This window comes from Oenanthe melanoleuca, chromosome 27 (assembly GCF_029582105.1).
Source record: "Oenanthe melanoleuca isolate GR-GAL-2019-014 chromosome 27, OMel1.0, whole genome shotgun sequence".
NCBI classification, from domain to species: domain Eukaryota; kingdom Metazoa; phylum Chordata; class Aves; order Passeriformes; family Muscicapidae; genus Oenanthe; species Oenanthe melanoleuca.
This window is the reverse complement of record NC_079360.1, coordinates 2036091-2049055: the sequence shown is the minus strand read 5'-3', so window position 1 is coordinate 2049055 and position 12965 is coordinate 2036091. Positions and strand designations below refer to the sequence as shown.

Genomic DNA, 12965 nt, shown 5'->3' with positions numbered 1-12965 from the left:
TGTGCAAGCTCCAGAGTGTGTTTGTGATACTGTGAACACGTGTATGTGTGGTAAGAGTTCTTTAATTACTTGTTCTACTCTGGATGCTGATTTATTTCCAGAAAGTCTTCAGGGAGCCTCACCGATGTGATGGGACTGCAGAAAAGTGATGGCAGTTAAAATGATGGCAAATAGGCACTGACTGTGACAGCCTTTTCCTTGTCATTTCAGCAGGTCCCCTTCCTGAACAAGCAACAAGCCAACATCTGAGCCTTTCTTTGCCAGCCAACACGCTCAGAAATACAATCCCTGACTTTTTTCACGGCTGCTGAAATGTTCCTGTCCATCAGAATTATTTTGTACACATTGCAGGGCAGCATCCTTGAGCTCGGAGGGTTCTGTCGTGGAAGGCCAGGCCCGTGGTGGCTCCCGGCCAGGGTATCGCCAGTTCCACGCTCGGCTCGGTGCCGGTCCCGCCCAGCGGCGTTATCGGGGAGCGGAGCGGCCCCTGCCGGCCCCGCCCGCGGCGGTTCGTGCCCGGCCGCAGCCCCGGCTCCTCTGCCCGTGGAACCCCAGCGCGCAGTAATACACGGCCGCGTCCCCGCGCCGGGGCCGCCCGAGCCACAGCGCGCTCGATCGCCGATCTGCCGACACCCACAGACGCCCTTCGGGGGTTCGGATTTCCTTGGACGCTTTAGCAGTGACCGCCACGAGTTCGGGTCTTTGGCCCGGGAGCTGACGGTAGAAATGGATGAAATCGCCAGTCCGGATATTGCGATGGGAGCACTTGATGCTGATACTCGTGCCCTCGGTTGTCTCCAGGAATGGCTCCTGCTGCACTTGGGCTCTGACCGCTGCCACTGCCAAGAAAGACAAAAGACAGTCTGAAGATCAGCTATGATGGCTCAGCTTTGTTGTCTGTTTTCCCACAGAGACTGTCAGGAGTATGGGCAGTGAGACAGAACTAGGCTGAAAGAAAACGGAGAGAAATGCAGTTTACCGGGCATGGACCGTGATGCTTCTGTGCGTGAGAATTTGAAATTGATGCATGGACAAATAATCATGTCGGCTGCATGGAGGGAGGAATAGCAAGAAAGAAAAGGGACAGAAGGTTTGAATGTGCTATAGGGAAGGACGGAGGGCGATGTCTTGTGATGCACAGGGGGATGTGTGGATGCGTGAAAAAATGGAGACATGCAGGAGATAACTATTGTCTCTAGAGATAATAAACAATCAGAGGAAGAGATGAGAGAGGTCTCTGAGTGGAAGGAGAAGAGAGGGATGATTTTTGGAGAGCAGGGTGAGGGTGTGTGGGAGAATGGATGAAAAGTAGACAGATTGTAACAGGAGATGTTACAATCAAGGGTAGAGGGCTGCAGTCAGGGCAATGATAGATTGAACAGGCAGGGGAAGGAGAAGGGTGCCTGAAAAGCAGGCACAGATGCAAGCAGGTTCATGCCAAGAGAGATGGGGACTCGGAGTATTTGGAAAGGGGGCTGAGAGATGACAGAGACGCAAAGAAGGGGAGAAGGGACGTTGAAAGACACAGAGGAGCTGGCGCCGAGATCCCTGGGGAGCGACCCAGCCCCAGCCCTGACCCTCATTCTCCGCCGGCACCCCCGCGCACCGAGCAGCAGCGCGGCCAGCGCCGCCAGCCCCGCGCCCCGACACCGCCGCATGGCGCCGCTCCGCCGGCCGAGCAGCGCTGTGCCCTCAGCCCCGGCTCTCTGCTGCGGCCCTGCCGCCTCCTCTGCCACGCCAACAGCTCCGCCCCGGCCGGCCTCAGCCCCCGCCTCTCCCAGCAGCGGCACAGCGAGCGACACAAGGACGTTTGGCATGGCCGGGCACAGGAGACACCTGTGTCCCATCCCACACACCACACACACTGCATCGCCAGCACATCCATCCACATGAGCCGGGCGGGAGCTTTGGAGGGGCAGGAAAGGGAGGGCTCGGGACACAGGGGCTGCATTTCAGCGCCTCTTCCCTGCACACATCTGTAGCGAGCAGAGTTATTTCATACTCGCCATTTTGGTTTCCTTTCAAATCGGTTTGTATCCAAAAATACCTTCCTGGAATTCTGTGACCGATGGTACAGGTAATGATAGTGGCACTAACAGGAACATTCTCATGCAGGTGTTCCACTGTTCCATGCTTTCGAAGGAGAAGTGGAGGTTTCATTGGTTGTCACAGATTTTCCAGGTGAAAGCTTATCCTTCTACGGGCTCCTTTGAACATTGTGCCTTCTTAGGCTTCAGAGCAGAGAAAACATGGTAAGACATGTAGCAGGAGATGAGGATTCTTCTCAGCATTTGAGCTGAGACAAGAAACCTGCAAATATCCTTGCTGATCCCAGAGACACAGCACTAGCAGTCTCTCCTTTCCTGGGGCTTCCGTCTCCTCTCTCGTCATCTCTAACCCTTTACCACTCACAAAGCTGAGCCTGAGCCAATTCATAGCCACAGCCGCTGATTCTTAAAGGCTCATCACTTAGAAATTGATGAGCTGTGAGCTCTCCCTTTCATTCCCTTATAATCTACTGCCATATTGGTGTCATTGTGTGCTTTTCTTTCTCTTTTCCTTGTTCTTCCCTTTTAAACGAAAAAGGACATGATGTGAGCCTTAGAGAAGGCGTCACTCTCACCTTTCAAACGCCCTTAGTGTGGCCTCTGCTCAACTTGCTCATTGCAATGGGTTCTTGAAGATGCTGAAAGGCTCCTGTCCGCCAAGGGAAATGGGATGTCTCTAGAGCAATGTCAGGACAGAAATCTCTTGTGGAGATCATTGTTTCAAATGTCTCCCTCCAACACTTTCAGCATTGCCATACCCTGGCATCTGCATTTCAGGGCAGGGCGGGCCGTGTGTGGCGGCCGTGTCCCGCAGCAGGCAGGCTGGCAGGCGTGTGTCGGGGCCGTGGCGGGCTGTGCGGTGTCGCTGTGCCCCCGCGGGCTCGGGGCACACGAAGGAGCTGCGGAGCCGCCTGGGGCCCGGCGGGCGGAGCGGCAGCGCCCCCTGCTGGCCGCGGGCGGCGCTGTGCCCCCGGCCCCGCCCGGCCCCGCCCGCGGCGGTTCGTGCCCGGCCGCAGCCCCGGCTCCTCTGCCCGTGGCCCAGCGCGCAGTAATACACGGCCGCGTCCCCGCGCCGGGGCCGCCCGAGCCACAGCGCGCTCCATCGCCGATCTGCCGACACCGACAGCTTTCCTGCGATGGCCGGCAGCTCTCTGACCCCTTTGTGAGCGCTCGCGAGGAGTTCGGGTCCTCGCCCTGGCAGCTGACGGTACCAGAAGATCGTATCGCCTGTTCCTATGTTGGAGTGTGAGCAGCTGATGTTGATGCCGGTGCCCTCCGTGGTCTCCAGTGACGGCTCCTGTTGTACCTGGGCTCTGGCCACAGCCACTGTACGGTCGAAAGCAAGAATCTCTTTTCTTTGTACAAAATAACATGCGGGGGGATAGAGGAGAGAAAGACGAATCAGAGCGAACTGGGATTTTTTCTGAGAATAGAGCATGTAGTGATTATTTGTCACTGAGTGTATGGGTGATGACAGAAACATATGAAGAATATTTTGAAGTGAAATAAGAAGGTAATGACAAGAAGATACTGGCTGGGAGGGATGGATGGATAAAGACGTGGAGTATACAATGCACACCGGGAAGCAAGGACTTCAGGGAGGTTAAAAGTATGAGGGAAGAGGGAAGAACAGAGGGTAAGCAGGAACCGAAAAGGAAGAGGAGGGTAAGAGATCAATCTTGGGCTGGGGCCGGTGTCACATAACCCGGTGACCCGGGATTCCCCGGCCGCCACCCCCGCGCACCGAGCAGCAGCGCGGCCAGCGCCGCCAGCCCCGCGCCCCGACACCGCCGCATGGCGCCGCTCCGCCGGCCGAGCAGCGCTGTGCCCTCAGCCCCGGCTCTCTGCTGCGGCCCTGCCGCCTCCTCTGCCAATACTCCACTCCAGTTCTCTTCATTTCTCTCCACCGCCCCCAGCTCCGCCCCAGAGCAGAGCCGTGCGCCGCCGCTGCTCGGCGAGCCCGGACAGAGAAAGGAGGCGAGAGCGGTGGGAGTGGGGCGAGCGTCGGGTCTCTGCGGGAGAGGCGGGGCCGGGGTGCATGGCAAGGAGTCGGGCTGGTGTCATGAAGCTCGGGACTGACAGTCTCTGTGTTTCTTTCACTCCCATAATCTGTTTCCTCACATCACCCCTTTGCTGTCTTGTGAGCACTCCTGAATCGTCCTTTAGGGAACTGGAAAGAAATCCCCTCACACAGGATGCAGGAGGTGGGCAGGAAGCCTCAGCATTTCTCCGTGTCCACGAAACTAAGCTGATGCAGCACAGGGGAGAGCAGCTGTGCACTGCGCTGGAGAGACCTGTCCGTGTGTCCATGTGTCTGTGAGTCCGTGTGTCTGTGTGTGAGTGCTCACAGTCATGCTGAGGTACTGTAAACATTTCAAACAGAATTAGGCTAAGAAGTCCAAACTTGGCTGATACCATCCTTGTTGGCGCCAGCAATTGGTAGTACGAGATCGTGATGTTCAGAGGAGATGGAAAAGGAGGGCCCAGGAAGCAGGGACTGCATTTCAGCACCTCTTCCCTGGACAAATCTCCTGCAGTCTGTTACATTAATCTTCAACTGCACTCAAGGTTCTTCAGAGTCTGGGAAAATGCTGCTCTGTGATGCTCAGGGCAGAGCAGCAGAGAGCATCTCCAGTGTGATCAACGCATTTCACTTGTTCAGCAACACAACAGGACACACACACACACACACACACAAACACAGGCACAGACACACACAAACGATCCTGCACTTTGGGGTGAATTCATGCACGAATTTGTGCTCCCACGTGCATTCTTGTGTTCCCTGCCTGAACACAAAAACACACACAAACCAGGAACAGAGCAAAGGACACAACCAGCCATGGACGCTGCTGAGGAGACCTGGGACCAACAGCAGCAGGGCTGGAGCCTTGTGAGGAAGGACAAGGAGTCAGGCAATCCCATGGCATAGTTTGTGTACTCGCAGGCTGAACAGAGGGTAAGATGTCCAACGAGGCCCGAATACTGTCCTGAAGGCAGTTCTAACAGGGCAGGATTGAAACCAGCAGCCCAATGCTGACCCATCAGGATGGAAAAGCCGGTGAGCATCAGGGTGAGCTGTGGAGAGAAGAAGGCAAGGTGTATGCGTGTTTGGGAATAGATACATCCTGGGATGTGCTTTATTGAGTGCACATCTCTGGTCAGGAATGTTCCCGTAGATGTGCGTGCAAAGACTTGGGTGCAGGGGCAGGAATGAGAGTGAGTGTGAGTGTTTGCACATCGATGGGGATGTGCCAGAAGGAGAAGAGTCAGTGCTTGTGTCTGCTTTGGAAATGTGTTTGCACAAATCTCTTCATAAATGCAGGGCTATGAGTTAGTATGTTTGTAATACTGTGAACAGTGTATGTACAGTGGGAGATGTTTAATTATTTCTTCTTCTACTCTGGGTTCTGATTTATTCCCAGAAAGGCTTCAGGGAGCCTCACCGATGTGATGGAACTGAGGCGAAGTGAGTCCAGTTGAAATGAGGGCAAAAAGGCACTGACTGTGCCAGTCTTTTCCCTGTCATTTGAGCAGGTCCCTTCCTCAGCGAGCAATGAGCCAACATCTTCTGAGCCTTTCTGTAGTTGACAATACACTCAGAAATACCTTTCCTGATTCCCTCGACCGTTAGTGAAATGCTCCTGTCCATCAGAATTGTTTTGTACACATTGCAGGGCAGCATCCTTGAGCTCGGAGGGGTCTCTCGTGGAAGGCCAGGCCCGTGGTGGCTCCCGGCCGGGGTCCCGCGGGTTCCAGGCTCGGCTCGGTGCCGGTCCCGCCCAGCGGCGTCAGCCGGGAGCGGAGCGGCTCCTGCCGGCCCCGCCCGGCCCCGCCCGCGGCGGTTCGTGCCCGGCCGCAGCCCCGGCTCCTCTGCCCGTGGCCCAGCGCGCAGTAATACACGGCCGCGTCCCCGCGCCGGGGCCGCCCGAGCCACAGCGCGCTCCAACGCCGATCTGCCGACACCCACAGAGTCCCCTCTGGCTCCAGCACGGGTTTTGTGCCTCGGACAGCCGTTACTATCAGCTGCGGTGCTTGGTCTGGGAATTGGCGATACCACTGGGTAGAGTCGGCAGCAATTTCGGGGTGCAGGCAAGTGAGGTTCAGGCCGGTGCCCTCGGTGGTCTCTGCCCACGGCTTCTGCTGCACTCGGTCTGTGTCGGCAGCCACAGCTGGGAAAGAAGGAACAAAGGACAAACATCGTCAGAACTGTGCGATTTTGAGGTTTCTTTTGCCAGACAGAGTCAGGAAGAGAGGCCACAGGCAGAGGCAGACTGGAAGGGAATGTGAGGAATTCGAAATTCTTGCATGCAGAGATTAGGTGCAAGTGAGGTCCAAACATGTACACATGGATGGAGAAATGGAAAGATTTATTAAAAACAGAATGCTTTGTTCAGTGCAAAAACAAATGCTGAATGCATAGTGCAAAATAAAGGTGCCTGGAAAAGCAAGAATACTGCAAGCAGGGTTTACCGCCACAAACCATGAAGACTTCTGTGGATGAGAGATGGCAGAGAGGCAGGGAGAGAGAAAGAGCTGCGTACTAGAGGCAAGAATCAGCTCCAGTCTCCCCGGGAAATACCCGAGCCCCAGCCCCGGCCCCCTTGCTGTCAAACCCCGCGCACCGAGCAGCACCGCGCCCAGCGCCGCCAGCCCCGCGCCCCGGCACCGCCGCATGGCGCCGGCCGAGCCTCGCTGCCCCCTCAGCCCCGGCTCTCTGCTCCGCCAGCGCCGCTTCTCTCCTTCGCTCTGCCCTCCCCCGCCGCCAGCTCCGCCCCGGGGCTCAGCCCTGCGCCGGTGCCGCTCGGGCTCTCGCCGGCTCCTGGCTGGGTGCGGGGGGAGGAGAGCGGTGGGAGCGGGGCAGCGATCGGAGCTGCGGCCCACGGAGACAGCGGGGCCAGGTGCGCCGAGCGGGAGCCGTTTGTCCCGGGGAGCACAGGACCCACCGATTCTTTTCTCCCCTCTCCCACACCGTCTATTCCTTCCCTCTCCCATTCCACTGGGACGTGGGGATTTCAGAATTGCCCTTCGGGGCACGTGTTTGTAAGAACAGACAAGGGACACAAGAGGCAGAGGGTCCTGCTGGCCTCCAGAGCCCGGGCTCCTTGCCTGTCAAAGAGAGCATCTGTGCCGGCAAAGATTGGAAAGGCAGAAAAATTGTTGTGCGATGTCAGCGGGGAGAGAGGAGAGGGATTCTGTGATAGAAAGAACTCTGCAGTCAGGAAGGTCAGTGAGGAAGGAGGGAGAGGAGCTTCTGCAGGAACCAGAGGGCTGATAGTTCTGCTGCCTGTGATGAAGACCATGGTGAGGGAGGCTGTCCCCCTACAGTCTATGAGGGTCCGTGGGAGCGCAGAAATCCATCCCATGGAATATCCAAAGCCACAGAAGGTGGACGTGTTCTTAAGGAAAAATTGGGCCCGTGGAAACTCCCACTGATGAAAGGTCATGGCAGGACTGTACCTCCATTGATAGGAGCCCGTTCTGGAGCCCAATTCTGGATCTGATTTTCTGGCAGGATGTGTGGGTAAAATTGTCAGGGAAATCCATCAAGTCCCAAGAATCAGAAGGGACCACCTTGCATTCTGAACATCTTCTCAGTGAGAAGTTTAGGTGTCACTGCATCCACATGTAGTGTTGGAGTCTGTGAACAGTTTATTTAGAAATAATATTATCTGCATAATGTATCCGACAAATGAGCTAAAATTTCAGTGTAGCATGCTATTGGCGGCTTCTCACATGAACGACCTGGTCATGTCCCTTACCCTTGAAAAAATGCAAAAGACAGCTCAGCAGTTTTGGAAAGAGGTGAGATGAAAGTAACCTGACAAGGGCTGGGTAGGAATGTGTGTCCCACCTTACGCAATTTTGAGACAATGCTAGCCCACCATTATAACAGGCCAGAGGAAGCCAAGTTCCCCAGAATGCACTGAGCTCTACCTGAAGGAGCAAGAGATAGTTTGGGAAGGGCCGTGCTGCCGTCGGTGCCGCAGGCAGACCGTGTCAGCGCGCACGGAGCCGTGGCCGGGCGGGGCTGTTCGCTGCCGCCAGGAGCGGAGCTGCCGCAGCCGCGCTGAGCAGAGGGGCCGAGCGCGCGCGGGGACTCGGAGCTGGAGCTGCCGGGGGCGGAGCGGCAGCGCCCCCTGCTGGCCGCGGGCGGCGCTGTGCCCCCGGCCCCGCCCGGCCCCGCCCGCGGCGGTTCGTGCCCGGCCGCAGCCCCGGCTCCTCTGCCCGTGGCCCAGCGCGCAGTAATACACGGCCGCGTCCCCGCGCCGGGGCCGCCCGAGCCACAGCGCGCTCCAACGCCGATCTGCCGACACCGACAGCTTTGCTGCAATGGCCGGCAGCTCTCTGACCCCATTGTGAGCGCTCACGAGGAATTCGGGTCCTCGGCCCGGGAGCTGACGGTACCAGAAGATCGTATCGCCTGTTCCTATGTTGGAGTGTGAGCAGCTGATATTGATTCCAGTGCCCTCGGTGGTCTCCAGGAACGGCTCCTGTTGTACTTGTGCTCTGGCCACGGCGACTGTACGGGAGAAAATACAATCAGTTTGTATGAGCACCAAAATCCGTGCACGCAGAGATGGGAAAGGGCAGTGGAGGACAGACCGCAGATAGCTGGGATGTGCTCTGAGAATAGGATGGAGATTCTCTTTCTCGGAGAGTTATTACTTGGAGGTAAGAATGTGGGATATTTTGGGAAAGTGTCAGAATGCAGAAGGGAAGAGTGGAATGAGGGAAGAGGGTCTGAAATGAATGGCTGGGGAGATGATTGAATGAATCGATGAATGACTAAAGAAATGGAGTCGGACAAAAGGGGATGTGGGAGAGAACGGATTCATTGAGGAGGGGTCGGTTAAGGGCAGTGTGTGAAAGAGAAGCAAGGAGGGGCAGTTGTTCCAGAGACAAATGCAAGGTCCAGTGCTCATCCCAGGCAGACCCAGACAGCCAGACTCAGCCTCGGCCACCTCCACCGCCACCCCCGCGCACCGAGCAGCAGCGCGGCCAGCGCCGCCAGCCCCGCGCCCCGACACCGCCGCATGGCGCCGCTCCGCCGGCCGAGCAGCGCTGTGCCCTCAGCCCCGGCTCTCTGCTGCGGCCCTGCCGCCTCCTCTGCCAACGCCTCCACTCTTCTTTTATTCTCTCCACCTCTCCCAGCTCCGCCCCAGGGCAGAGCCTTTAGCCGGCTCTGCTCGGCGAGTCCGGGAAGGGCACCGAGGTGAGGCGAGCGTAACGGGAATGGAGCGAGCGTCGGGTCTGTGCAGGTCGGGAGCGGCGGGGCTGGGTGGATGGCAGAGGGTCGGGCTGGTGTCATAGAGCTCTAGACTGACAGTCCCCGTGTTTTTTTCACTCCCACAATCTGTCTCATTACATCCCCCCATTGCTGTCATGTGAGCACTCCCGATTCGTCCTTCAGGGCACTGGAAAGAAATCCCCTCACACAGGATGCAGGAGGTGGGCATGAAGCCTCAGCATTTCTCCGAAATGTCTACGAAACCAAACTGATGCAGCACAGCAAAGAGCAGCTGTGCACTGGGCTGAGAGACCTGTCCGTGTGTCCTTGTGGCTGTGTGTCCATGTGTTTGTGTGTCTGTGCTTGTGTGAGCACTCGCAGCCATGCTGAGGCACTGCCAACCTTTCAAACAGAATTAAGCCAAAAATATAAACTTGGGTGATACCATCCTTGTTAGGGCCGGGAATTGGCAATAGCAGAATATGATGTTCAGAGCAGCTGGAAGAGGAGGGCTCAGGAATCCAGAACTGCATTTCAGCGCCCCTTCCCTGCAAAAATCTCCTGAAAGCTGCTAAATTATTGTTCAACTGCACTCAGGCTCCTTCTGAGTCTGGGAAAATGCTGCTCTGTGATGCTTGGGGCAGAGCGGCGGGGAGAATCTCCAGTGTGATCAACGCATTTCACTTGTTGAGTAACACAACAGGACACACACACACACACACACACACACAGACACAGGCACACACACACACACACACACACAGACACACACACACACACAGACACACACACACACACACACACACACACACACACACACACACACTCCTGCACATCGGGGTGGATTAATGCACGAATTTTCGCTCCCACAAGGATTCCTGTGGTCCCTGCCTAAACACAAGCACAGACGTACCAGGAAAATAGGCAAGGACACAACCAGCCATGGACGCTGCTGAGGAAACCTGGGACCAAGAGCAGCAGGGCTGGAGCCTTGTGGGGAAGGACAAGGAGTCAGGCAATCCCATGGCATAGTTTGTGTACTCACAGGCTGAACAGAGGGTAAGATGTCCAACGAGGCCCGAATACTTTCCTGAAGGCAGTTTTAAAAGGGTAGGAGTGTAAGCAGCAGCCCAATGCTGACCCATCAGGAGGTAAAAACCGGTGAGCATCAGGGTGAGATGAGGAGGGAAGAAGGGAAGGAGTTGGTGTGAGTGTGTGGGAGTAGATATGTCCTTGGATGTGCTTTACTGTGTGCACATCTCTGGTCAGGAATGTTCCCATAGATGTGCGTGCAGAAACTTGGGTGAAGGGGCAGGAATGGGAGTGAGTGTGAGTTTTTGCACATCTGTGGGGACGTGCCAGAAGGAGAAGTGTCAGTGCTTGTGTCTGCTTTGGAAATGTTTTTGCACACATCTCTTCATAAATGCATGGCTCTGAGTTACTATTTGGTTATGTTTGTAATACTGTGAACAGTGTATGTGCAGTGGGAGATGTTTAATTATTTCTTCTTCTACTCTGGATGCTGATTTATTCCCAGAAAGCTTCAGGGAAACTTAGCGATGTGATGGAACTGAGGAGAAGCGACTCCAGTTAAAATGTGGGCAAAAAAGCACCGACTGTGCCAGCCTTTTCCCTGTCATTTGAGCAGGTCCCATCCTCAGCGAGCAACGAGCCAACATCTCCTGAGCCTTTCTCTAGTTGACAATACGCTCAGAAAGACCTACCCTGATTCCCTCGACCGTTAGTGAAATGCTCCTGTCCAGCAGAATTGTTCTGTACACATTGCAGCGCAGCATCCTTGAGCTCGGAGGGGTCTCTCGTGCAAGGCCAGGCCCGTGTTCCCTCCCGGCCGGGGTCCCGCGGGTCCCAGGCTCGGCTCGGTGCCGGTCCCGCCCAGCGGCCCCTGCCGGCCCCTGCCGGCCCCGCCCGCGGCGGTTCGTGCCCGGCCGCAGCCCCGGCTCCTCTGCCCGTGGCCCAGCGCGCAGTAATACACGGCCGCGTCCCCGCGCCGGGGCCGCCCGAGCCACAGCGCGCTCCAACGCCCGTCCTCCGACACCCACAGCTTTCCTGCGATGGCCGGAACATCCTTGGACCCTCTATCAGCGAGTGCCAGGAATTCGGGGCTTTGGCCAGCGAGCTGACGGTAGAAATGGATGTAATCTCCGCTCACTTTGCTGGGGTGTGAGCAGTTGATTCTGATGCTGGTGCCCTCGGTGGTCTCCAGGAATGGCTCCTGCTGCACCTGGGCTCTGCCTGGTGGCACTGCCGGGGAGAGAAAAAGGACAAACCTGAAATTCGACATTGCCCTAATCCACTTAACAAAGCTGGCAGAAAGAGTTAGGAACGTTCAGAGACGCGGAGGAAAACAGTTCTTAAGGCATTTCAAGATAGCAGGAGAAGAAGTGTCCATGAATCTTTTGGAGATAGATGAATGCGTGAAGTACAGGACGCTCAGGAGAGTCACTTGAGAATGGGAGGAGGTGGGAGAAAGCAGGAAAAGAGTGAAAACTTAGAAGAGATAAATGGTAAGAAGGTGATTTCGTAAAAAATGAAAAAGCAATGCTTTGCAGGGATGAGCAGACAATAGAATCCGGGAATTTCTGAGGGAGAAGGAGATGGAGAAGAGGGAGGAGTGAACGGGGGAAGAGCGGGATGGGAGAGGTGTGTGAAGACGCCAGGCAGGAGGGCAGCCTGGAGGGACATGTGGGATGAGCCCAGCCCCGGGCGCGGCCCCTTGGCCGCCACCCCCGCGCACCGAGCAGCAGCGCGGCCAGCGCCGCCAGCCCCGCGCCCCGACACCGCCGCATGGCGCCGCTCCGCCGGCCGAGCAGCGCTGTGCCCTCAGCCCCGGCTCTCTGCTGCGGCCCTGCCGCCTCCTCTGCCACGCCAACAGCTCCGCCCCGGCCGGCCTCAGCCCCCGCCTCTCCCAGCAGCGGCACAGCGAGCGACACAAGGACGTTTGGCATGGCCGGGGACAGGAGACACCTGAGTCCCATCCCACACACCACACACACTGCATCGCAAGCACATCCATCCACATGAGCCGGGCGGGAGCTTTTGAGGGGCAGGAAAGGGAGGGCTCGGACTCAGGGGCTGCATTTCAGCGCCTTTTCCCTGCACACATCTGTAGCGAGCAGAGTTATTTCATACTCGGCATTTTGGGTTCCTTTCAAATCGGTTTGTATCAAAAAATACCTTCCTGGAATTCTGTGACCGATGACAGAGGTAATGATAGTGGCTCTAACAGGAACATTCTCATGCAGTTGTTCCACTGTTCCATGCTTTCGAAGGATAAGTGGAGGTTGCAGAGGTTGTCACAGATTTTCCAGGTGAAAGGTTATCCTTCTACGGGCTTCTTTGAACATTGTGCCTTCTTAGGCTTCAGAGCAGAGCAAAGATGGTGAGACATGTAGCAGGAGATGAGGATTCTTCTCAGCATTTGAGCTGAGACAAGAAACCTGCAACTATCCTTGCTGATCCCAGAGACACAGCACCGGCAGTCTCTCCTTCCCTGGGGCTTCCGTCTCCTTTCTCGTCATCTCTAACCCTTTACCACTCACAAAGCTGAGCCTGAGCCAATTCATAGCCACAGCTGCTGATTCTTAAAGACTCATCATTTAGAAATTAATGAGCTGTGAGCTGTCCCTTTCATTCCCTTATATTCTACTGCTACATTGGTGTCATTG

At 56.3% G+C, this 12965-nt stretch overlaps 1 protein-coding gene and 3 gene segments (V, D, J or C); all 4 read right to left on the bottom strand.

The window, feature by feature from the left end:
- Nucleotides 1-108: 108 nt before the first annotated feature.
- Nucleotides 109-1658, bottom strand: LOC130263893 (T cell receptor alpha variable 4-like). The segment is given in 3 exon segments: nt 109-135; nt 517-839; nt 1607-1658. Coding segments are annotated over 3 exon segments (402 nt in total).
- A 1357-nt stretch (nt 1659-3015) lies between these two features.
- LOC130264199 (T cell receptor alpha variable 4-like) lies at nt 3016-3844 on the bottom strand (the record flags this gene model as incomplete). The annotated part of the segment is given in 2 exon segments: nt 3016-3374; nt 3793-3844. Coding segments are annotated over 2 exon segments (411 nt in total), but the record flags the coding sequence as incomplete, so codon positions are not given.
- Nucleotides 3845-3941: 97 nt separating this feature from the next.
- Nucleotides 3942-7801, bottom strand: LOC130263892 (uncharacterized). Its single transcript, XM_056511757.1, has 5 exons — nt 7785-7801; nt 6674-6921; nt 5901-6220; nt 5090-5126; nt 3942-4060 (listed from the first exon to the last, which is right to left on the bottom strand). The coding sequence occupies exons 1-5, from the start codon at nt 7799-7801 to the stop codon at nt 3942-3944; spliced, it is 741 nt and encodes a 246-aa protein (XP_056367732.1).
- A 180-nt stretch (nt 7802-7981) lies between these two features.
- Nucleotides 7982-9087, bottom strand: LOC130263891 (T cell receptor alpha variable 4-like). The segment is given in 3 exon segments: nt 7982-8161; nt 8252-8571; nt 9036-9087. Coding segments are annotated over 3 exon segments (552 nt in total).
- Between the last annotated feature and the right edge of the window lie 3878 nt (nt 9088-12965).